Source organism: Aulonocara stuartgranti (assembly GCF_965226115.1).
Source record: "Aulonocara stuartgranti genome assembly, chromosome: 14".
Taxonomy (NCBI): domain Eukaryota; kingdom Metazoa; phylum Chordata; class Actinopteri; order Cichliformes; family Cichlidae; genus Aulonocara; species Aulonocara stuartgranti.
Genome location: NC_138950.1, coordinates 4,167,621 through 4,192,931, shown reverse-complemented (window position 1 = coordinate 4,192,931; position 25,311 = coordinate 4,167,621). Strand labels below are relative to the sequence as shown.

At 40.0% G+C, this 25,311-nt stretch overlaps 3 protein-coding genes and 1 long non-coding RNA gene across 5 annotated transcripts; 2 read left to right on the top strand and 2 right to left on the bottom strand.

Annotated features, from left to right (window-relative positions):
* Positions 1-248: 248 nt before the first annotated feature.
* On the top strand, positions 249-4,204 carry LOC309687859. Of its 2 annotated transcripts, none has more exons than XR_014270881.1 (2): positions 249-3,760; positions 4,041-4,204. It is a non-coding gene; the product is annotated as an uncharacterized lncRNA (long non-coding RNA). The 2 variants fall into 2 exon arrangements; XR_014270882.1 differs by having other exon boundaries at positions 4,038-4,204.
* LOC309687848 (transient receptor potential cation channel subfamily V member 4-like) lies at positions 4,039-5,808 on the bottom strand. Its single transcript, XM_082503088.1, has 4 exons — positions 5,399-5,808; positions 5,041-5,193; positions 4,752-4,904; positions 4,039-4,652 (listed from the first exon to the last, which is right to left on the bottom strand). Exons 1-4 carry the CDS (start codon positions 5,658-5,660, stop codon positions 4,231-4,233), a joined length of 990 nt encoding a protein of 329 aa, XP_082359214.1. The 5' UTR covers positions 5,661-5,808; the 3' UTR covers positions 4,039-4,230.
* A 1,997-nt stretch (positions 5,809-7,805) lies between these two features.
* On the bottom strand, positions 7,806-14,501 carry LOC309687849 (delta(3,5)-Delta(2,4)-dienoyl-CoA isomerase, mitochondrial-like). The gene is given in 11 exon segments (XM_082503089.1): positions 7,806-8,200; positions 8,461-8,611; positions 8,698-8,769; positions 8,886-8,956; positions 9,190-9,254; positions 9,943-9,991; positions 10,606-10,653; positions 10,655-10,731; positions 10,819-10,907; positions 11,529-11,697; positions 14,431-14,501. Coding segments are annotated over 11 exon segments (933 nt in total). The 5' UTR covers positions 14,468-14,501; the 3' UTR covers positions 7,806-8,095.
* A 300-nt stretch (positions 14,502-14,801) lies between these two features.
* Positions 14,802-25,267, top strand: LOC309687847 (delta(3,5)-Delta(2,4)-dienoyl-CoA isomerase, mitochondrial-like; the record flags this gene model as incomplete). The annotated part of the gene is made up of 10 exons (XM_082503087.1): positions 14,802-14,940; positions 21,361-21,529; positions 22,151-22,239; positions 22,327-22,451; positions 23,066-23,114; positions 23,803-23,867; positions 24,101-24,171; positions 24,288-24,359; positions 24,446-24,596; positions 24,857-25,267. The coding sequence occupies 10 exons, from the start codon at positions 14,802-14,804 to the stop codon at positions 24,959-24,961; spliced, it is 1,035 nt and encodes a 344-aa protein (XP_082359213.1). The 3' UTR covers positions 24,962-25,267.
* Between the last annotated feature and the right edge of the window lie 44 nt (positions 25,268-25,311).

Below are 25,311 nucleotides of genomic sequence, written 5' to 3'. Positions count from 1 at the left end.
TCATTATTCCCAAAAGAAATTCCTAGAATGTTCATAGGACCTTCACACAAAGTATAATCACAAATATTTTCCCTTCTACCTTCCCACGTCCCCAAGTACTTATATTTTGTCTTTTCCTTATTTATTTTTGATCCTGTAACTTCTTCATATATTTTTAATATTTCCACAACTTCTCTTAAACTGTCGTCGTCCGCTAAATATAGTATAGTATCATCCGCATATTGAGATATTTTCAAACATTCCCCCCCCCCGGCATCATTATCCCCCTCACTCTTTTATTCTCCCGAATCGCACAAGCCAATGGTTCGACATATAATACATAGAGTACCACCGATAACGGGCACCCTTGTCTCAACCCCCTCGCTTGATGAACTTTTTCCGTGAGGAACCCGTTCAATTTGATTTTTGAATATATCTCTTTATAAAGGATCCTCACCCACCTTATAAATTGTTTTCCCAAGCCCATCTTAGTCATTACCTCCCACAAAATTTCGTAATCTAGCCTATCAAATGCCTTTTGTTGGTCTAAACTTACACAGATTGCCGCCATTTTTCTATCCTTTACATATGCAAGTATGTCTCTATGTAATTGTATATTCCATGAAATTTGTCTCCCCTTCACCCCACACGTTTGATCACTTCCCACTATATCCGACATTACCGCTACCAATCTATTTGCAATTATCTTACTTAAAATCTTATAATCTACACATAACATAGTGAGCGGTCTATAATTATCAAGTAAATGAGGATTCCCTTTCTTAAATAATAACGAAATCACACCCGTCCTCATACTCTCCGCCATCTCTTCCCCCTCTAATATTTCTTTAAAGACCTCCAACAAATGTAACCCTATCACTCCCCAAAATACCTCATAAAATTCTTTCGTTAATCCATCTATTCCTGGTACCCTATTTACCTTCATTCCCTTCACCACCTTATATGCCTCTTCCATCGTTATTTCCCTTTCCAGAAACTCCCTATCTTCCTCTACTAATCTCCTCTTTAATGACCCCAAAAGAACATCTCTTTTTTCTGTCCCTACTTTTTCTTTTCTAAATAAATCCTCGTAATATTCTTTTACTACCCCCAACATGCTTTCCCTCCCTATAATCTCCTTCCCATCCTTTTCCAATTTCTCTATAACCCCCCTTTTATCCCTACTTTTCATCTTTTTAAAAAAATATGCGGAACACCTTTCATCTTCCTCATACTCTTTCTGTTTTAATTTATATGTTTCTGCTCTTGCCTTCCTCTCTAATAACTCTTCTTGCCTCACCTTTAAGTCTTCAATTTTCAAATCTACATTTTTTTCCTTCCCCTCCTTTTGTATAACATAAATATGTTCTATCTCTTTTTGTAACATATTAAATTCTTCTTTTCTACATTTAGATCTATCTGTACAATATTCTATCGTAAATTTTTTTATCTTGCATTTTACATCCTCCCACCAATCCCCTTTTTTTCCATAAAGTTCTTTTACTTTCACCCATAAAGGGAAGATCTCTAAAAATTTATCCCTATAATCTTTTTCCTTTAACACCTCATTATTTAATTTCCAATATCCCTTCCCGTATTCCATCCCTTCTATCTCCAAATCCACCTCTACCGCCTGGTGATCCGTGAGTAGAACCGGAATCGTTTTTCCCCCTTTAATTTTACACTTTTTATCTATCAAAATATAGTCCAACCTACTCTGTACCCCCCTTGTATTTCTCCATGTATACCCTACTTTTTTCCCCAGAAGTCTGCCCATAACATCCGTTAACCCGTATTGTCTTATAAATGTCTTTAATGGGAGAGAAAATTTTTCTTTTTCTAAAGATACATTAAAATCCCCTCCCACTATAATATTTTTCCTTGTAATAAAACAAGTGTCCATCGACAAAAGGAGTTCTCTTCTTTGTTTTGGATCCACATGTGCATACACATTTATTATCCGGCTTTGGACCCCGTTTTTTTCTACATCTACCACCATCACTCTTCCCTGTATCACCGTATAACTTTCTTTTATTTTTATACTTTTATTTCCACACAACACTCCCACCCCTGTCCCATATACTCCTCCTATACTCCATGCCGATTCACCCCCCCTCCACTGCTCCGAAAAAATAACAACATCCTTCTCGTCCTTCAAATGTACCTCCTGTAATAAACATACATCAAAATTATAAAACAACAGAAATTCATATACCATTTGTCTTTTTCTGGCATTTTTTAACCCCCTTACATTTAACGTAATTATTCGGAACCTCACCATTTTGTAGTAAAAAAAGGGGTATCTATACACCTAAGCAGAGGGCACTTAATAATTTTATAACAAAGAAACAAAAGAAAAAAACAGATACCATCTCCTAATTGTCTTTTTGATCTTCATATCCCCTGAAAAAAAGGAAAACTTTACAAAATTAGAGCCGAAAAAGAAAAAAAAAGAAAAACCTCTGTCGTCCATTTTCCCCTCCCTTATTAGTCCATGTTGACTTGCGCCAGCAAATTTTTTATAAATGAATCTTCCGATTTTTCTTCACTTTCTACTTCTTCTTCTTCAACGTCTCCATCACTCGTTAAATCACTCATTGGTGTGTGCATACATTCAGTCTGCGTCCCTCTCAACACATACGCTCCCATCTCCCCTCCCTCTTCCATCCGCTCTCCTTTACCTTCTTTCAAATTAGTCTCTCCTGGAGGGACTCCCGAGCTCACTTTCCTACGCCTTTTGGCCGACTTTCTTCGTGGCTTAGCTGCCACTTCCCATATTTGTCCTTCTTCGCACTGCTTCTCCCCATTTTTCTCCCCCATCTTATCGCCTTCTTCTTTTCCTTGTTCGGCCCCATCCTCTCCCCCCCCCCCCCCCTTCTTCCTCATTAGTCTGATTCCTTTCTGCTGGTGGCGCCTCTTGTGCGCTTTCCCCAATATTTGTTCCTATATCCGTTTCTTCATACCGCTCTACCTCGGTCCCTGCTTTAGCTGCTTCCGAATATGATCTGGGCCTAGTGCAATCTCTTGCCATATGTGTATCTGAGCCACATAAGTGACACCTTCTAGGCTCTTTGCAGTCTCTTGTGATATGGCCATTTTTCCCGATAAGAACAGATACTACACTTGATCTTAGCCAAAAGGCCGAGAAGCGATGGCCTCCCGCAGGTTCCTGGCTGAGCCGCCTTCTCGGGACACTTCTCGCTTGTGACGGTGCGCTCTTTCACTTGGCTCACAGGGAGGGAGCTGCTTCAAATCTCCGCCCACCTACAGTACCTCAGAGGCCTGCGGAGCTCCCTGGAACTGCGCGTGTAGCTGAGATATAATATACTGAGTGTGAACATTCTCAAAACTGTATTGTATATACTGTAGTTTATTTTTTATTGTGTAAATTTAATTTATGTAAAACTAAGGTTCCACATGTCACTGTTGAAGTGGGGCATTAATCAGTGTGACGCCACTTGTAAACATGTTGCGTGTGTGGGGTTTCCCAGCCAGAGCTGTATGGACTCCACACTGGTGAGGCACACTTTCTGTAGCTCCTCTCCCTGTACTAAATTATACATTTAAATTTGGTGTATTTTTCTTTGCTAAGTATTAGTTATTCTGGCTAAAAGCTCCCAAAGTGTTTTTGATTGCTTTGAACGAGAAAAATAGTAATTGGAACTGCGTTTTATCTGTTAAACCATCCGTTTATGTGGTCCTTACTTGTGCTAAACAGGGATGAGGAGAGGCCTGCTGTTGCTGTGTGACACTGATTTTGCTGCTGCACTTTGTCTTTTAGGTATGTGTAAATGTATAGGTTATGTTTTATGTGTATAATGAGTTCATCACCTGAGGCTGCACACTGCATAGTATTTCCAGCCATGTTGAGAAAAGTTAAAGTTGTTTGAATATGTATTGTGTAATTGATCCATCTTAGTGGGGATTTAAATATTACAAGTTATTATTAGTGGCTTCATATTTGTCTCCGTTTTACCCCACTATAACATTTGACTTTAAAGTGGCTGTTGGGAGAATCGTTGTTTTGATAGATTGTATTTTCTTTTATATATTGTAAGCAGAGCTGCATGGACTCCACACTGGGATGAGGAGAGGCCTGCTGTTGCTGTGTGACACTGATTTTGCTGCTGCACTTTGTCTTTTAGAAATAAATCAAATCCTTGTTTGAGGTGACCAAATACTTATTTTCCACCCTAATTTACGAATAAATTCTTTACAAATCCTACCATGTGGATTCATGGATTTTTTTTTTCACATTCTGTCTCTCACAGTTGAAGTGTACCTCTGGTGCAAATTACTGACCTCTGTCATCATTTTAGGTGGGGGAACTTGCACAATCGGTGGCTGACTAAATACTTTTTTGCCCCACTGTACCTCTATCTTACCGAGCTTTGCTGCCAGTTTTAGAGGAGTCATGCCATCATTATTTTCAATCTCTACAAACTGGACTTTTTTGTCAAGCTTGTTCTGTTGAACAAGTATTTCATCATACATCTTTGCAATCATATCTGTGTTTTCTTTCGTGTTGTCTGCTATGACCACCAAGGTGTGCAAAACAGTGTTTCCTTGTGAGTCTCTGTCAGTCACGTCAGCTCTTCTGTAAGGGTTTTCCATGAGAAAGGACACAATATCAGGCTGGTTGGTGCAGGCAGCCAATGACAGAGGGAGCTCCCCTAATGGAAACACAAACAGATGAGCTTAGAGATAACACTCAGCCATAAACAACTGAGACAGAAAGTGTAGCTTGTTAACACCAATATGACATTACCCACCAGAATAAAAGCCCATTTCAGCATGACGCTGGAAAAACTTTCCATTTGCTTTGGCTTGCACATCAGCTCCTTTCTGGACTAGCAGCTTCACATGCTCAAAGCTCCGCCTCTCAATGGCAACATGCAAGGCTGTCTGACCTGTTACACGTAGGACTTTTGTTATAAGAAACAAGCTGAGGTTAGTCATCACAATTTTGTATGATCCATAATTTATCTTGAAAGGCTTGCCAGTACAACACAGAAACATCGATAGGTCTATTTTAAGATTGGCAGTTTTCCTTCACCCTACCTTTGTAGTAAGGATCTGTATACGATGCATTGATCAAATTTTCTAAATCTCCAGTTTTCTCTGCTATGTCAAGGATAACTTCAATTGTGTTGTTATTTCCACCTTTCAGGTTCAGCAAAGCCTTCAGTAGTGCCGTTTTCCCATTAGTTTCATCTGAGAGCGAAAATGATCACACACACACACAACCAAATCACCTCATTATATGTTCTCAGTTTGTTTTGCTTTTTACTTCAGCAACTAACAGGGTCTTTCACTGCACACCAGGTATTTCTGAGGACTCCCTGCAGACAAGTATGTTCACAGAGAACATTAGGACATAGTCAGTCATAAATAAGACAACAGCTTCCATGCTACTTGCCTGTGAATTCTGGGCTTGTAAGTCTTTTATCATGACATCGCAGGTAGTCAAGCAGGCCGTGAAGTTCTGTCGCGTCTCCCTTTAAATACTTTGTCCCTTTTGAATGTTTCACTGCAAGCGTGGTCAACACTGACACTAAACTGCCTGGAGAGCAGAAAAAAAAACAAAGTCCCAAAATACATTCTGTAGTATCAAATACAGTCATTTTTAAAAATCTCTGCATCATAGTCATTGTCAATTGTTGATTTGTTTCTGTTCTCATTGTATGACGTATTATGATGGCTGTTTGGTAGCCGTTCGCATACTGTGCATACTCTCTCTCTCTCTCTTCATATATGTGTGTGTGTACAACAGCTTTATGTTAATGTACAATCCTTAATATGTTTTGTCTGTGTGTGTCTGTGTGTGTGTGTGAGGGGGGGGCGCCAGAGGGAGTGCTCGCCCAGGGCGCCAAACAGGCTAGGACCGCCACTGCCTGGGACACACCAACCCCTTCATCTCGATAAGGTAGCGATGCATGGAGGGGGAACAATATGGGGCGCCGTTTGTAAAGTGAACCATACTGAAATTAACGTCAAGTTTTTTCCTCAAAACCTTACAAAAACATGTTTTTTCGAGTCATTTTTTCACAACATTTAGTAAAATATTTGTAACTTTACATATTTAAAACACAATTTTAAATGTTAAATCTAAATATTAAACATTAAATCTAAATGGTAAACGAGCATGTCCAGCTATTTAGCTGGACATGTGCTGCAGCGATTGTGAAGTGGAGACTGCAGCTGCTGAGAGTCCACTACTCCTGAACCTTTGGATGGCCTACAAAACGGATCTTCCGATGTTTTCAGCTAAATCGCTGGACGTGCTGTTAGGCAAGAAGTGAAGCCGCTTATGGCGTTGAGAAGTGACCATCAGGGTAGAGCAGACACAATCTGACCACTACTGGCACACTTTTGCACCGGAGGTTTTCGTGAAGCTTTTATTTTGGTATTTCCGTTGATCCGTACAATAAATTTGTCCTGTAACATTTAGATTTAACATTTAACATTTAGATTTAAATATAATATTTAGATTTAACACTTAATATTAAAATTTAACATTTAGATTTAATATTTAAAATTGCGTAAAAATATTTTACTAAATGCTGTAAAAAATGACTCCAAAAAACATGTTTTTGCAAGGTTCTGAGCTAAATGTGGAAAAATGTTGCCGTTAATTTCAGCATGTTTTCACTTTACAAACGGCACCCCTCTTGAGAGAGGGAAGCCAACGGGTAAAAATATCGATTTTTATCGGATTACGTCGTGGAAGAGAAATTGTTCAAGCCATGTTTCCGAAGTAACAAAGAGCCGACGAATGGCCTGGAATGCAGCCATTCGAAGACCAAATATAAAGTCCCAGAACACTCCAGCTCACATGTTAGTCTGCTCCAAGCATTTCCACAAAGGTAAGTCTTCTGTTGTAGTTATTACATAATTTATCATAACATAATTGTTGATGTAGGTTACAAATAAGTCTTATATTGATTTGAATTGAATTCGTTGCGCTATGCTGCTTTGTTCACTGTGGCTTTGCAGGCTAATATTTGTTGTGTTTTGTAGGAAAACCAGCCTATAAAATGCTGGAATGCGATCCAGACTGGGCCCCTCTATCAACCTGGGTCATACCGAGTTTAAAGCTTCTACCACAGCGAAATTTGATTGGTTAAAAGAGAGAGAGCGATATCAAAACAGCCCCGAAAAGTCCCGCATATGTTGCATTGTTAACTTGTTTTTCACCGGAGCTAATAAAGCACAATGGAATACAATTTTTGATTCTTTCTTGTAAGATTCTATTGTGACACCATCACTGATGATGTTTTGTGCTTGCTTGAGTATCCTCCAGTTTTCGTTTTGCCATGTTTTTCTTTTCTGCTGTTCTCACCACTCCTCGCAGTGCCTGTTTGTCTGTTACAGCAGCGGTCCCCAACCCCCGGGCCTCGGACCGGTACCGGTCCGTGAGTCGTTTGGTACTGGGCCAGGAGAGTTGAGCCTCAGGTGTGAAATGTATGGTTTTCAGGGTTTTTAATCGGTTTTCAGCGTTATTTTGTTATCGTTTTGATCGTTAACTCTGTTTTCCTGGGTCTTTTCACGTGTGTTATGAATAAATTGTATTTTTTTCGGTACCGGTACTAGTTTTATTTTATTGTATTTATCTGCGACACTTTAAAGGCCGGTCCGTGAAAATATTGTCCGTGGCACAAAAAAGGTTGGAGACCGCTGTGCTACAGAACAGCCTTGATACCACACTGGTAAGCAGTGCATTACAACAGACTCAACTGCAGCACGTTAGAAAGAGCTGAGCAGTTGTTCCTCCTAAATCTCCTCTGATGTGCCCTCTTTATTCTACCAAGACTGGAAATTTAAAATCACTTTCACACAAGTGTCTTTAATGAGGAAACATTCAGGAGATCGTTTACAGATGAACAAAATGTTTCTCCGCTCAGTCAGTTAAGATTTGCCCTAGTTAAATATTAGAGCAGGAGAAATATGAACCTGAATGAATTATTAAACACATAATGACATTAAAATACTGTCTAGTGTGGATACAGATATCAAGCTAGTAAATGTAATTTTGATTTATAAAATTGCTGTAAGAAAGGCCGGAGTGGAGGAGGAAAGAGGCACTTTCTGTATCTGAGCTTTGCCTCACTGGTGTTCAGAGTTTAGAGTATGTCTTAGTTTTGGGACTCTTCTTCTCGAGAGCTGCCTGAGCTGATTTCATCAGATCTTCAGTCTGAAGCATGCTCATGTTCCACGTGGCCTGGAGAAGGAGAAATTATGAATTTAAGTCAGTACTTTAAAAAGGGAACTTTATAAGTTCATATGCATTTAAGTGAGCATGCCACATCCCCTTTATGCTATCAAGTGTCATATAAAAGACACCAGGAAACTGAAATGGAGGGAATGAGGTAGCAATGCCAGATTCCTTCCGTAGAACTCTGAACACAAACCTTAAGAGTGACGTTGTGAAGCTGACAAAAATATGCACAGAAAACTTTGTCATATTATATTCATCCTTACAATGTAATCCAGTCCATCTGCTACGCTGTGGTTTCTGGCATAGATGAGGTTTATTTTGGTGCCCTGCACAGCAACTGGGCTGCGACCAGCAATCTCTCCAGCAATCTCCAGAGCTCCAGCCATCATCGCCTCCTTATCTGCAAACACTCGGCTGAAGAAGAAGGGAAGGGTTTCAAACTGTTAGAATGAATAAGTGCTTTTAATTTGGAAAAAGAGTGATGAGGGAACATTGTTTACCTGACCAGTCCGCTGCTCTTAGCTTCATCAGCATACATCTTTCTCGCTGTCAGAGCCAGTTCATTAACAAGACTGTTGAAAATAGAAATAGATTTTTTTTTAACCTACAAGCATTCAGTCACTTAACAGTGTCATGTCATAAATTTCTTTGAAACTTGTCCCAATTGTAAATCATGCTGCTGGCTCACCTTTGGCTGCCGATGACCTTCGGGAGTCTCTGGAGTGTTCCAACATCTGCTGCAAGTCCAATATCAACCTCCTATGGAGCCAAAGCAGAGGGCATCATCAATGCTACATTTAGCAAACAGAATCTCAAGATCTAGTGTGTAATCTCTGCTCAAAACCTTGCTGTAGGATATGACAGGTCAAAGAGATCAAGATCTGTGAAATTGTTTAACACAAATCTTCATAAGTTGGTCTTAATTGAATCAGCTATCTATTCCATGCTTTCCCAATTGTCCTCACCACAGTGATAAAATCAGATGATTATACCTTAACTTGGAACCAGGCGTCCTGGGTGCACAGGCGAATGTCACAGGCTGTAATCATGTCAACACCTGCCAGAGAAAACACCACCTACGGTTAACTCACCGAAGCTCCTTTCTCCACCAAACTCAATGCGTCAAACACCTCCACAACCAAGAAGCCTGTATCACAGCCTGTGGGTTTCCCTGGCTCCTGCTAGCATCATGTCCATGCAGTAAACTAACCAGTTATATATCAAAGCTTGAAAACATAGTATTTTCAAATGTCTTGTTGTCTTCTAGGGTCAAGTCGAAAGCAGCCATGGGGAAGAGGGGCATATGTATAGTTTCAGCCACCGCCTTCAGAACACAGCAAATCTCCTTGGGGAGATATTTCAATTCAAATTCATCCATACCACAAACACGTTGGACTGGTCCAGCTGAATGACTCAATTAGGAATTTTAGGGGATTTGAAGCTTTTCACACAGTGGCTACAGCTTCTTATATCTGCACACTTCTCAAAGCATCATCCTCCTAACTTCAAGTGTTAAAATGCATAAAACAAAGGCTTAAAAAACAAACGAACATTCATTTATTTCTTCTTGGCTGTAAATGCGTTTATTTCTGCTGTAAAGTTGGACATTTTAACACGAGACTCTTTGGGAATTCACTCCCTTTTGCAGCCAGACTCAAGCAGACATTCGAGGAACTTTAGTGTTTTTCTAACTCCTGTACCTTAAGATGATTCACTACAGCACTGTAATCTTTACAATGTCCTACCTGCTCCTACACAGGCTCCATGGATGGCCACCACAACAGGCTTCGGGCACTGCGAGAACACAATTCAAGAGGAAACGTACTTTAATGATAGTGAGGGAGAATTTGTAAGGAAGGGAAGCTTGGTGCACGCTGGGTCCTACTGCTCTTACACTACAGACATTAACAGTGTGACAGTGTATCTTGTATTGAGTTCTTACTGTTGTTTCATGCAGGTCACACAGATGAGCAATGCCAATGGAAAAAAATATAATTTCATTACAAAAACTGGAATTTTAAAGACAAAATAACCATAAAATAAATCCTATGTTTGTAACTTCTAATCTGTCCTAAGGCTTTCTTTGGCTGAAGTAAGATTTCCACCATTCATCATTTATCCAATTCATAGCCAGTGTTGGTGGGGGGATTAAGTCTATCCCAGCTGACCCATGGTAAAAACTGATGACTGAATTTTAAAAGATAGCAATACAACAGTGGACATGAATGCAAAATGAGCTTTCATGAACCCTAATATTGTTAATATAACTTATCTTGATTTAGAGAGGCAACATCTGAGCAAGAAGCACAGTTCAGGAACCTTCCTGATAAAATCTGATAATTCAGTCACACCTCATGTTTGTGACTGGTTCAGTCTTCTCACTCTTTACATTAATAATGCGCTCTGACCTTCTCTATGACGGAGAAGGTCTCTTGGAATTTCCTAATCTTTTTTTTTTAACCCCCAGGAGATTCTGGCTGTGTCGTCTCCTTCTGGTTGAAGTACATTGTTCATCATGTCCATGAGATCGATACCTGCGCATTAATACAGATGAGATTTTACACACTGATTATACTCCACTGAGAGAAGAGAACAGAGGTTTTAATATTCTGTATACCCACCAGCTGTGAAGAGCTTCCCTGCTCCAGAAACTACCACTGCTCTGCACTCGGGGTCCTCAGAGAGCTCATTAAAGCAGGTCACCATCTCACTGGCAGAGAAACACAAGTTCAGATCAGTGTTCACCCAAATAATAATTTAGCTTTTAATTCCAGTGATTAGTTTGACTTTTTGAGCTCTTTTATGTCTGATAATTTAACACTTTTAGAGTTCCATGTATTAGCATTATATTTTTTATTCACACTAAATGATGCAATATTGATTCTCAACGATTCACGAAATAGTAATAGTCTGAATATTGTGTTCACTTGTTTGTAGGGAATGACTGTATTTATTTAAACTCTTGTATGTGCTTCTCTCCTGATCAGAGGACTGAATACGTTTGGGAGCTAGCCTACTTGCTGGTCTGTGCTGTTACACAACGAGGGTTGCAGGATGAATGAAAACAAAAACAAACTTATACAAGTGCTTTTCCCCCCCTCACACACTATACTCCCAGCATAAGTAAGAGAAGCCAGCTGAGGTAAATACATGCTGGGTATGATGAACCTTCTCTTTATTTTCACCAAGATAAATAAGGAATATGGACAATATGGACTTTCTAACTGAATATAAACTGTGAGACAGGTTCCAGCATCCAGGTATAATATATAGCATTTGTCATGCCTCTGACACTGTGTAAAATATGTATATATGTAATTCTGATTCCTGCCTCCAGAAAGCACTGTTCATGGCATTGCGTTTCTCAGGCCGGTGAAGTTCAACATGCGTGATGGACTCTGTAGGACGACTGATGGCCAGGGTTGTGTACGGAGGGGTGGCACCACCTGAAGATGACATGGCTCTGGCCACAGTTTGACTAGGAAACCGCAACCCCTTATCTAAGAAGAAAAAACAGAACAACATTAGACTGTGGCCGAGAAGCAAGAGTCGTGAAAGCTACAAGGCTACAATGGACTATTCATAGGCCTTTTCTCATCTTTACCATTTTGTATCTTACTTACATTCAAGGCCTCAACTCACCTGTACACCTCAGTATTGGTTCAGTTTTACAATAAAGTGGTACAGTTTTACAGTAATTGCAATAGTTATTGAAAGGAAGAGGATACAACTAGCACAGACCTATAACAACTGGACAATAGAAGAAAAAATAAATATTGTCTGGCCTGAGTCTCGATTCTGATCTTGGTGCAAAGAACATGTTGCCTCGCAGCAGTGGTTTCACTAAGCATCTTCTGAATACTACGTCTATCTGAGTGTTGTTGCTGACCATGTCCATCCCTTTATCACCACAGTGTACCCATCCTGTGATGGCTGTGTACAGCAGGATAACAAGCCATGTCACATGTTTCCAGTACCTTGGTGAATCTGTGACATGAAGAATTAAGGTAGTTCTGAAGGTAAAAAGGAGTCCAACCTACACTAGGAACCTAATAAAGTAGCTGGTGAGTATAAATAAAGAAAAAAGTCAAGATATGATTAACAAAATTAAAACAAATATATAATGGGGTCATTAATCACCGCAACTCTGTCAATTTAACCGCTAAAATAGTAATTTCGTTTAAGCAAGTGATCAGTCCACCACTATTTATTCATGTTTTTCCACAGTCAACTCCCTTTTCTCACTTCTAGCTACTCAAATGCAGATATTGTTTGAAGAAAAAAGAAAAAACATATTTATACACTATTAAACTATATAAAATACATGGAGCAGAAAATCAACATTTATGACAAATTAAAATCACTACTATAACCTGTATAAAGTACACATTTTCTTGCGCTTCTACTCTGGACTTTACGGCAGCGCTTATTCTCCTTCATTGCTGATCGCAAAGAACAGTTATGCTCAGATGGAAAGATGATGCAATATTTGAGTAATTGTGTTGAACTAGAGCATAATTCCCTCCCTTCATTTTTGTGGAATATGCAGACGATAGAGATGAAACTTCCAGACGTAGTTTGAGTCGTTGGACGAGAGAAAGAATGCGTCGAAAGTTTCATGTGAACTTTCAAGGATGATTTTTAATGAATTTTTGAATATGATGCAATCAGACTGTCTAAATGAAATCTGTTCGTATGTGTGCGCGAGTTTGCGATTAGCAATGAAGGTGAAAGGGCGCTGCAGTATAGTGATGGGATTTCCGGCTCTTTTTAGAGAACCGGCTCTTTCGGTTCCAAACCGGCTCTTCAGGTTGTTTTGTTGCTTCAATTAATTTATTATTAACAATAATATAAAATTATGCACAAAAGGAATTACCAATGTAAAAAAAAAGTGGTTTTATTTATATAGAAATATATGCGGTGGCCTCTAGAGACAAAACACGTACAAACTCCAAAACACATTTCTAGCATGAACTGAACTTCCAAAACAGAGCTACCCAGATCACTTAAATTACACAATTGAAAGCATGAAAGCATATGTGTATTGTTTGTGTATTTATACACAAGCATTCATATATAGTCAAATAATTAAAAAAAAAAAAAAAAAAAGTTCATTTACCTGTTACTACCACACACCAAATCCGGTCATTGGTACTTGCTGGCTTGTGTAGCCACTAGGTAACAAAAGCTCAACACTGCCCCTAGCATCCTGGAGCACTTCGGTTGTATTTTATACGTGTTTTGAGTTTTTATGTGCTTCTGAGTTTTTACGTGTTTTGGAGTTTTTACGTGCTTCGGAGTTCGTACATGATTTGAAGTTTGTATGTGCTTTGTCTGTAGGGGCCACCGTAAATATACTTTTATTTATTCACTCCACATAAAATGTAATAAATAAATCATATAATACAAAAATCAACTATTCACATTTCAACTTTTAACTATTTAAATTTTCAGCTTTTTCCTTTTACAAATTTAAAGTGAAACAACACAAAACACTGCAAACCACAACACAATTAAATATAAATTATAATATGAAAACAAAAAGAACATTCATATTCTCTGTCATATGGGCCTGCATGACTAACTTTCTGAATCCTTTATCATCTGCAACTGAAAATAGTTGTGGATGATTACTATTCCTTTCTAATGTGAGGTTGTTGTCCCTGGCTCTTTCTCTGTCTCTCCCTCCCGCTCTGTTCCTGTGCTACTGAATGTAACTACCGCCCCTCCCTCCTCTGCCCAGCGTAAAGCACAAGGCTCGCATGCTGAGTGAAGCGGGAAAAAAAGTGCGAGAGAGAGAGAGAGGGTGAGAGAAAGAAAAAAAAACCCCATGGCTCGCGATAAGGCACCGGCTCGCGTCGTTCACGTCAAAGAATCGGCTCTAAGAGCCATTTCGTTCGCGACCGACCCATCACTACTGCAGTAAAGCCTAGTGCAAAAGTGCAAGAAAATTTAGGCGGCGGAAAAGAGGTGGCTGCTTCACCGCGGCTCACAAATGACGGCTTGACCGTCACTTGACCGCGATCTTACAAACCACTGAAGCTGCACTGACGAGCTTTCACCCACTTATCCCTATAAAAGGTTTTGTGCATCGACACACGGCTCCGAGCTAAAACAGCGACAAACATTCAGAACATCCGGTGTATTTTCACACGCTTTGATGGGTTTCCCTACTAATTAACAACAAAGTTAAAATAATAATAAAAAAATACAAACAAATCACCGACACTTACATTTGGTGACAGCTGACCTGAAAACCACTGCCAACATCGCCCTTTGAACGGTGCAGAGTCCAGACCGTTTAGCGAGGCTGCATACAGAAACAATCATTCACTTCACCTGGCCCTCTGGACATTAGCCAGTTAGCTTTGCTAAAGCTAAGTAGTTATCAGCAGGGATCTTACGTGAGTTAATCGGTAGTTCACCGGTTATCCTTCGCACAAACAGCAGACATACAGCGTGGCTTTACTTAACAAATGTTAACGCACAGCTCATTAAATGAACCCGTGACGTCACTATGTGAACTATAAACAATTCGAACATTCCCTAGCTAAGTTAGCACTGGCGCTGCCGTAAAGCCTAGTGTAGAAGCGAAAGAAAACTTATGCGTCAGATAAGAGGCGGCTGGCTTCACTGCAGATCACAAATGACGGTTCACTTGACCGTGTTCACTAAACAGTCTGGACTCTGCAGGGTTCAAAAGGCGATGTTAGCGATGGTTTTCAGGTCAGCTGTCACTAGATGTAAGTGTCTATAATTTGTTTATATTTTATTATTTTACTTTAGATGTTGTGTTAAGTAGTAGTAAAACGTATCAAATCGTGTGAAAATACACTGCATGTTTTGAATGTTTGTCGCTGTTTTAGCGCGGAGCCGTGTGTTGAAGTTCTGGAGTCAAAAATTGGAAACAAAACCTTTTATAAAGATAAGTGGGTGAAAGGTCGTCACTGCAGCTTCAGTGTTTCGTAAGGTGCAGGGCTCACTTTGTGTTCTTTAATTTCACCCCTATGAAATATAAAGAGTCTTTTCAAAAACAGACCAGAAAACATTACACAGCTTCGAGAATACACGACTGAGGCAGGCTGGTCCTAATATTAAGTCAAGTCAAAGTCAAAGTCAACTTTATTTGTCGAGTCTGCCACATGTACAGGACATACAGAGAATAGAAATTGCGTTACTCTCAATCCCTAGATAAATAGCAAATGAACATTTAAATATATTTAAATATAAAAGTGATTAAAAATGCAAGTAAAATAATTAAAAAGTAAAAATTTAAATAAATACCTTTAACTGCATTTGTTAAAATAAAAAAACTTAAAAAAAAAAGAACAGAGCACAATAAAAGTTGACTGTGGCATGTCCTATCCTGTAATACTATCCTAAATTAAATAAAATCACCATACATTGAACTGGACTTGCCAGTAGCTAAGGACCATGAGAGAAGAAAATCACACGTGCAAACCAACTCTACACCCCAGGTGCCGTACAACAAAAGTAGTGTGGAAAACGACCCACAACCGAAGGTCCCACAGATACTGAGTATCCTCAATTCACTGCATTAAAAAAAAAAAAAAAGTCATAGGTAATAGGGCACTTAACATCAGACTAGGGTTGCCAACTCCCTGAAAAATAAATAAGGGACACCTCGTGGCCAGGGCCGGGCAACCCAGTTGTCTTCACCCTTCCCAGTGTGGTGAATTTTCTAGCTCTTTTTTTGTGTGTGAAATTATTTTTTTTAACCATTTGACTTGAAGTTGATTTAAGCAGATGCATATTCTATTCTTTGTGATATGAACACATGTGAAACAAGTGATCATTTAGCCATTTATTTTTAGCTCAAAATGACAACATTAACACAATAAAACAGGTCTCTTTCTTAAACAGAAGCCTGTCATGCTTAACTTTTGAGAATATAAGTAAATCTTTCTTTAAAAGAACTCTGTCCTGCTTAACTTAAAATAATAGAAAACAATAGAAAGAAAAATATTCTTGTAACAGTGCACATTTAGTGCATTTAGTACAATTGGCTTCAGTTGAGGTATTATTTCAGCTTTTCTAATCAGCTGCTCCTGTTTGTAAACCCGCTTGTTCCCATGATTACGCATCATAACTCATCATCATTATTCATCTATGTATTACTTTTATGTATTAGTCATCTATTTGTTGTAATCATCTATCCTTGCAGTTGTTTATTACACAAAATAAATTATATTATCACACTTCTGGCCACATAGCGCTGATATTCACTGCACATGCCCATATTAACGTTTTCCAGCCAGGTGTTTTCCTTTTTCCATTCTTCCCTTTCTCTGAGGGGAACAAACATTGCTGCTCTAATGCTGGGCTTACACTGTGCGGTTTTAGGCCCATTTTGAGACGATTTTTGAGTCGTGCGACCGTTTTGGTGATCGGACCGATTTTGGCCTTCATCGTGCGTCGTGTAGTATACGTGGGGTAACGAGAAGTGATTAACACCGCTCGTGAGGATCTCACCACAGCCGCTCACACTGCTCACGCGCAAACACGTAAACGTCGGTGAAAAAGACGGCGCAGCTCGGCAGTGCAGCGTGTGATCTGGACACAAGCGATGGAGGCACAACTTGTAGAACTTTGGAAAGCTCATCCGAGCCTTTTCGATGTGGCATCACAAAATTATCACGACCACAACAACCGTGAAAACAGTTGGATTTACACTGCTGCTCAATCACAGCTGCCTGATCATGTTTTTCATTAGCAATTTAGCAAAGTTGATGGTGGTGGTGGTGTGTCTGTGTGAGTGAAAGACAGAGAGAGCGAGCGACAGATTTTCTGTTATAACCTTCATTTTATGGACGCACAGTGTGAGCACTCAGGTCGCATCAGAGCATCGGGCGGTATAGTGTGAGAGTACATCGTGACCTGCAAACTTCTAACCCCTGCGAGTCAATCGTGCAGTTTGAGCAGGAGCTGAATATCGCGACTGAAAAAATCGCACAGTGTCTGCCCAGCTTTAGGTGTACTGTCGTCCGAGACTTGCACCGCAGTGTCGGCGTTTGTTTCCCTGTTGGCCATGCTTCTTGTTGTGGTCATCTGTTGTCTTCCGGTATTTTCTCCGCAAGCGACCTTTCCTCGACCAATGAGATGAGCAGTAATCTGAATTGTCATACTCGAATTGTCATAAGTGTGCTGTCAGCTCATTGGTCACAAAGCAGGAGAGAGGCTGGGAATTATGTTTTCAAACAAAGCGTTAATTCCATTAACATTTATAGACTACTTTTGATTCTCACTGTATTACGGGACAAAGTGCGTCCCTTATTAGCTCAATACGGGACGTGTGCTTTTTTTTCTAAATACGGGACGATTCCGTATTTTAAGGGACGGTTGGCAACCCTACATCAGACGCATTGCTCACAGTGAAACTACAAAATGTACTCCCAACATAATAAAAACACAGACGATATTTGATCCCAGCGCACTCCAAAAAGGAATGACGCTCTCTCTGACGAATGGTACAAATCAAATGTGCAGGTACAAATGTCACTGTAAACAAACACCAGAAACGTAAAGGATCCCCAGAGTCTGGCTACGTGGTCAAACCAAATATAAACAGTGTCACAAAACTGTAGACGGTACAAGACAGCAGTTCCTTAAAGGACGGGGCCAAACGGCGGCTGCTGCAGACGTTTCCCTCAGCTTGACTGGGCCGAAACGATCAACACTGCCCGCCGAACAGGCTACAGTGGGCAGCAATTAAATCCCTGCCGGTAGAAGGGCAGCCGCCCTCTCCAAAACGGCAGAAAATAAATACACGGCCACTCTGTAACTGTACATCCTGAAAAGTACAGTTACAGTACATTACTGTCTAATACCTCACTCACAAATTGAGCAATAAATTGGGAAAGCTTCTCTTATTCTGATTCTTTTTCTTCTTCAGATTATTTATTGGTGGTTGACAAACAACAAAATGTTGCATTACCGCCACCTACTGGTGTGGAGTGTGGACCGAAATGCCAAAAATAAAAATCCATTCAAAGCTTCCCAAGCAAACTAGTCTGCCTTAAAAAACCAAAATATGGCCTGATAACATTCACTTCTCAAGTTCTTACGAAATAAATCAACCAAGTCCACTTTCATGTAGCCAAGCTTTTTGATTAATTGTCTTCTCTCTGCATCATATTTCTAACAATGCAATAAAACTTGTTCTGTTGTTTCCTGTTCTCTGTTGCAGTCACACTCCCCTGTACTGTGTTTTCCTATTAAAAACAATGCGCTATTCAAACCTGTGTGTCCAAATCTAAGTCGAGATATAACTGTCTCCTCTCCCCTGTTCCTTCCTGTGCTTCTCATTTCTCCTATTTTTCCTTTGGATTTTGTAAAACCATCGCCCTCTCCTAGAGATGACATGTGGCGGGCTTTGATTTACATATAAACTCAGAAATATCAGATAAATCAGGAAGATCAAAGGTGGAAAGGGGCTGAAAATGGAGAAAAGGTTCTGGAGAGGGGGTAGACACAGCATTTGAACTGAGTTGCCGGATTAATGTTATTCATTTTTGTAGTGAAGAACAGCATCAAGGAGTTACAGATTTCAGAAGAATAGAAGTGTGGTGGTAAAGCGTTGGGGGGCTGAAGAAGTTTTTTGAGAAGTGAAAACATAGTCCTGGAGCTACTCTCACAAGAAGTGATAATACCAGAGTAGAAGCTTTGTTTGGCCTGATTGATGGAGTCTTTATATTGGAGTACATGATATTTATAGATTTCTGCGTCAACAGTTAAAGCAGATTTCTTATAACTACGCTCTAGCTGCCGAGCTTTGGCCTTCAAAACTCGGAGGTCAGAGGTAAACTAGGCAGCAGAGCGAGCGAAGGAAACAGTGAGTTTTTACAGGAGCCAGAGAATCAAGGACAATGAGTAAACAATTATTATTATATAACAACAGATCATCGGGGGTAGAATAGAAGACAGGATTGGGAATATTGTCCAATCTGGTAACGAGAATGTCCATATCAATGTTCTTGATGTTGCAGAACGAAATTAGGCGGGTTGGCTTGGTAGAAGCGCAACAGAGAGTGAGGTTAAATGAAAGGAGGAAGTGGTCAGTTATGGGGATTTCAGCAGCAGAAAGATTCGAGGGAGTAAGACCAGAACAGCAGACCAAGTCCAAGGTGTGTCCTTTAGAGTGAGTGGGGAAGTTGACAAACTGTTTGAATTCAAAGCCCTTGAGACAGGAGGAAATGTCTCTGGTGAGCAGAAGGTTATTATTTTCGATATGAATGTTGACATCTCCTATCAAAGTAACATTTGGGGAGAGAGATGAAAGGTGGGTTAGTAGGTTCGCAAAGTCACTGAGGTTAGGTTTGGGGGGGCGGTATACAGTAGCTATGATGGTGGGAATAGGTCCAGTCAGCTCACTTAAAAGTCACTCTAGAGAACTAAATCGATCAAAATTAACTGGCAGGACTTTCAAGTGCTGGCGAAAAATGATCGCGGGACCAACCCCACGATCTGAGCAGCAAGGTTTCGAAAAGTAAACAAACCCCGGAGGAGTGGATTCATTCAGTTGAGAAAAGTCATCAGGTTGTTGCCAGGTTTCAGTTAAACAGAAAAAGTCAAACTTACAGTCAGATAGGAGCTCTTGGATGAGAGGCCCCTTATTTGTCAGTGAACGGCTGTTTAGAAGACCGACGCAGAGTCTTCTTTGATTGATATACTTCTTTGTTCTGTCATTTCCATAGCATTACACCAACTACAGTTAGATGTTTAACTATCTTAAAAAGTGTGCCATTCAAAAAGCAATGACCTGTTCTTATTTTATTTATAATTGTCTCCTCCCGGCTACTTATTCCTCTGTTTCCAGTAACTTCATCTGTATTTTGTATGAATGGGGAAATGAAGCCTGTGTGGCCTTATACCGACAGACACCACCCTGCAATTAAAGTACAGGGGTGTTTCCACTCAACACAACCTGACAAGCAGCAAGAATGAGCGGTGGAGAGTAGTTCATTTAGCTGCATATAGTTTAATTGCGTATAAATATGCTTTTTCTTTTTTTTTCTTCAAACAAAAGCTGCATTTGAGGAGTTAGAAGTGAGGGGAAAAGACTAACTGTGGAAAAACATGGATCAATAGTGGTGGACTGCTCACTTTCTTAAACAAAATTACTATTTTAGTGATTAAATTAGAGTTGTGGTGATTTATGACTCCATTAGATATTTGTTTTAATTTTGTTTATCATATATTTACTTTTTCCTTTATTTACACTCACCAGCCACTTTATTAGGTTCCTTGTGCAGGTTGGACCCCTTTTGCCTTCAGAACTACCTTAATTCTTCATGTCACAGATTCAGCAAGGCGCTGGAAACATGCAACATGGATGGGTACACTGTGGTCATACAGGGATGGACACACTCAGAATATATACCAAATATTCTTGGGCAAGATACTAAGCCCAGGTTGATCTTTGATGTGTCTGTCAAGGTATGAATGTGTGCAAAGAAAGCACTTACATAGAAGAAGAAGAAGAAGAAGAAGAAGAATGTTCAAATCAGTGCTCAGAGTAGAAAAGTGCTATATAAAACCAGTCCATTTACCATATCTACAAATAATGAGTTGTGGTCTCCTCTGAAGTCTGTACACGGACTAATCAAGTGCCCTGATTGCTCTCCATTCCTGGACAAGTGCAGCCTGCAGCTGTGAAATGGTCACTGTGGCTGCTTGTGTTGAACACATCGACTTAGCATGTCCCAGACATTTTCACAGCGAGGTGTACTGGGACTAAATGCTTGGCTGGACTGTGCAGACATTGTTGTGCTGAAACAGTCACAGGGTGTCACTATGTCGACTCAGATCACCAGTGGTCATCTCATTGACATCCAAGGCTGGACATCCATGCCAACTTCAGTCAGTTGTGGAATTGTGGCACTGATGACAATGTTGTGCATACCCTTGTTTTGTTTATTTGTTGTTTATTCGGTGTGTGTGTCTGTGCTCTAAAATACTGGCTTGAGAACACTGTAGACTGAACCAATACTGAGGTGTACAGGTGAGTTGAGGCCTTGAATGTAAGTAAGATACAAAATGGTAAAGATGAGAAAAGGCCTATGAATAGTCCATTGTAGCCTTGTAGCTTTCACGACTCTTGCTTCTCGGCCACAGTCTAATGTTGTTCTGTTTTTTCTTCTTAGATAAGGGGTTGCGGTTTCCTAGTCAAACTGTGGCCAGAGCCATGTCATCTTCAGGTGGTGCCACCCCTCCGTACACAACCCTGGCCATCAGTCGTCCTACAGAGTCCATCACGCATGTTGAACTTCACCGGCCTGAGAAACGCAATGCCATGAACAGTGCTTTCTGGAGGCAGGAATCAGAATTACATATATACATATTTTACACAGTGTCAGAGGCATGACAAATGCTATATATTATACCTGGATGCTGGAACCTGTCTCACAGTTTATATTCAGTTAGAAAGTCCATATTGTCCATATTCCTTATTTATCTTGGTGAAAATAAAGAGAAGGTTCATCATACCCAGCATGTATTTACCTCAGCTGGCTTCTCTTACTTATGCTGGGAGTATAGTGTGTGAGGGGGGGAAAAGCACTTGTATAAGTTTGTTTTTGTTTTCATTCATCCTGCAACCCTCGTTGTGTAACAGCACAGACCAGCAAGTAGGCTAGCTCCCAAACGTATTCAGTCCTCTGATCAGGAGAGAAGCACATACAAGAGTTTAAATAAATACAGTCATTCCCTACAAACAAGTGAACACAATATTCAGACTATTACTATTTCGTGAATCGTTGAGAATCAATATTGCATCATTTAGTGTGAATAAAAAATATAATGCTAATACATGGAACTCTAAAAGTGTTAAATTATCAGACATAAAAGAGCTCAAAAAGTCAAACTAATCACTGGAATTAAAAGCTAAATTATTATTTGGGTGAACACTGATCTGAACTTGTGTTTCTCTGCCAGTGAGATGGTGACCTGCTTTAATGAGCTCTCTGAGGACCCCGAGTGCAGAGCAGTGGTAGTTTCTGGAGCAGGGAAGCTCTTCACAGCTGGTGGGTATACAGAATATTAAAACCTCTGTTCTCTTCTCTCAGTGGAGTATAATCAGTGTGTAAAATCTCATCTGTGTTAATGCGCAGGTATCGATCTCATGGACATGATGAACAATGTACTTCAACCAGAAGGAGACGACACAGCCAGAATCTCCTGGGGGTTAAAAAAAAAGATTAGGAAATTCCAAGAGACCTTCTCCGTCATAGAGAAGGTCAGAGCGCATTATTAATGTAAAGAGTGAGAAGACTGAACCAGTCACAAACATGAGGTGTGACTGAATTATCAGATTTTATCAGGAAGGTTCCTGAACTGTGCTTCTTGCTCAGATGTTGCCTCTCTAAATCAAGATAAGTTATATTAACAATATTAGGGTTCATGAAAGCTCATTTTGCATTCATGTCCACTGTTGTATTGCTATCTTTTAAAATTCAGTCATCAGTTTTTACCATGGGTCAGCTGGGATAGACTTAATCCCCCCACCAACACTGGCTATGAATTGGATAAATGATGAATGGTGGAAATCTTACTTCAGCCAAAGAAAGCCTTAGGACAGATTAGAAGTTACAAACATAGGATTTATTTTATGGTTATTTTGTCTTTAAAATTCCAGTTTTTGTAATGAAATTATATTTTTTTCCATTGGCATTGCTCATCTGTGTGACCTGCATGAAACAACAGTAAGAACTCAATACAAGATACACTGTCACACTGTTAATGTCTGTAGTGTAAGAGCAGTAGGACCCAGCGTGCACCAAGCTTCCCTTCCTTACAAATTCTCCCTCACTATCATTAAAGTACGTTTCCTCTTGAATTGTGTTCTCGCAGTGCCCGAAGCCTGTTGTGGTGGCCATCCATGGAGCCTGTGTAGGAGCAGGTAGGACATTGTAAAGATTACAGTGCTGTAGTGAATCATCTTAAGGTACAGGAGTTAGAAAAACACTAAAGTTCCTCGAATGTCTGCTTGAGTCTGGCTGCAAAAGGGAGTGAATTCCCAAAGAGTCTCGTGTTAAAATGTCCAACTTTACAGCAGAAATAAACGCATTTACAGCCAAGAAGAAATAAATGAATGTTCGTTTGTTTTTTAAGCCTTTGTTTTATGCATTTTAACACTTGAAGTTAGGAGGATGATGCTTTGAGAAGTGTGCAGATATAAGAAGCTGTAGCCACTGTGTGAAAAGCTTCAAATCCCCTAAAATTCCTAATTGAGTCATTCAGCTGGACCAGTCCAACGTGTTTGTGGTATGGATGAATTTGAATTGAAATATCTCCCCAAGGAGATTTGCTGTGTTCTGAAGGCGGTGGCTGAAACTATACATATGCCCCTCTTCCCCATGGCTGCTTTCGACTTGACCCTAGAAGACAACAAGACATTTGAAAATACTATGTTTTCAAGCTTTGATATATAACTGGTTAGTTTACTGCATGGACATGATGCTAGCAGGAGCCAGGGAAACCCACAGGCTGTGATACAGGCTTCTTGGTTGTGGAGGTGTTTGACGCATTGAGTTTGGTGGAGAAAGGAGCTTCGGTGAGTTAACCGTAGGTGGTGTTTTCTCTGGCAGGTGTTGACATGATTACAGCCTGTGACATTCGCCTGTGCACCCAGGACGCCTGGTTCCAAGTTAAGGTATAATCATCTGATTTTATCACTGTGGTGAGGACAATTGGGAAAGCATGGAATAGATAGCTGATTCAATTAAGACCAACTTATGAAGATTTGTGTTAAACAATTTCACAGATCTTGATCTCTTTGACCTGTCATATCCTACAGCAAGGTTTTGAGCAGAGATTACACACTAGATCTTGAGATTCTGTTTGCTAAATGTAGCATTGATGATGCCCTCTGCTTTGGCTCCATAGGAGGTTGATATTGGACTTGCAGCAGATGTTGGAACACTCCAGAGACTCCCGAAGGTCATCGGCAGCCAAAGGTGAGCCAGCAGCATGATTTACAATTGGGACAAGTTTCAAAGAAATTTATGACATGACACTGTTAAGTGACTGAATGCTTGTAGGTTAAAAAAAAATCTATTTCTATTTTCAACAGTCTTGTTAATGAACTGGCTCTGACAGCGAGAAAGATGTATGCTGATGAAGCTAAGAGCAGCGGACTGGTCAGGTAAACAATGTTCCCTCATCACTCTTTTTCCAAATTAAAAGCACTTATTCATTCTAACAGTTTGAAACCCTTCCCTTCTTCTTCAGCCGAGTGTTTGCAGATAAGGAGGCGATGATGGCTGGAGCTCTGGAGATTGCTGGAGAGATTGCTGGTCGCAGCCCAGTTGCTGTGCAGGGCACCAAAATAAACCTCATCTATGCCAGAAACCACAGCGTAGCAGATGGACTGGATTACATTGTAAGGATGAATATAATATGACAAAGTTTTCCGTGCATATTTTTGTCAGCTTCACAACGTCACTCTTAAGGTTTGTGTTCAGAGTTCTACGGAAGGAATCTGGCATTGCTACCTCATTCCCTCCATTTCAGTTTCCTGGTGTCTTTTATATGACACTTGATAGCATAAAGGGGATGTGGCATGCTCACTTAAATGCATATGAACTTATAAAGTTCCCTTTTTAAAGTACTGACTTAAATTCATAATTTCTCCTTCTCCAGGCCACGTGGAACATGAGCATGCTTCAGACTGAAGATCTGATGAAATCAGCTCAGGCAGCCCTCGAGAAGAAGAGTCCCAAAACTAAGACATACTCTAAACTCTGAACACCAGTGAGGCAAAGCTCAGATACAGAAAGTGCCTCTTTCCTCCTCCACTCCGGCCTTTCTTACAGCAATTTTATAAATCAAAATTACATTTACTATCTTGATATCTGTATCCACACTAGACAGTATTTTAATGTCATTATGTGTTTAATAATTCATTCAGGTTCATATTTCTCCTGCTCTAATATCAGATATGGATAATATTTAACTAAGGCAAATCTTAACTGACTGAGCTGAGAAACATTTTGTTCATCTGTAAACGATCTCCTGAATGTTTCCTCATTAAAGAGACTCGTGTGAAAGTGATTTCAAATATTCAGTACTGTTATTTGCCAAAATATTTTTACTTT

Bases quoted from the DNA above. Each gene is read 5' to 3' on its own strand.
- LOC309687848 (XM_082503088.1), bottom strand. From the start codon at position 5,660: ATGAGAACAGAAACAAATCAACAATTGACAATGACTATGATGCAGAGA. The intron at 5,194-5,398 runs GCAAGTAGCATG...TTTCGCTCTCAG, and splicing joins TACAAGCCCAGAATTCACAG to ATGAAACTAATGGGAAAACG. The intron at 4,905-5,040 runs GTAGGGTGAAGG...TTATAACAAAAG, and splicing joins TACAGATCCTTACTACAAAG to TCCTACGTGTAACAGGTCAG.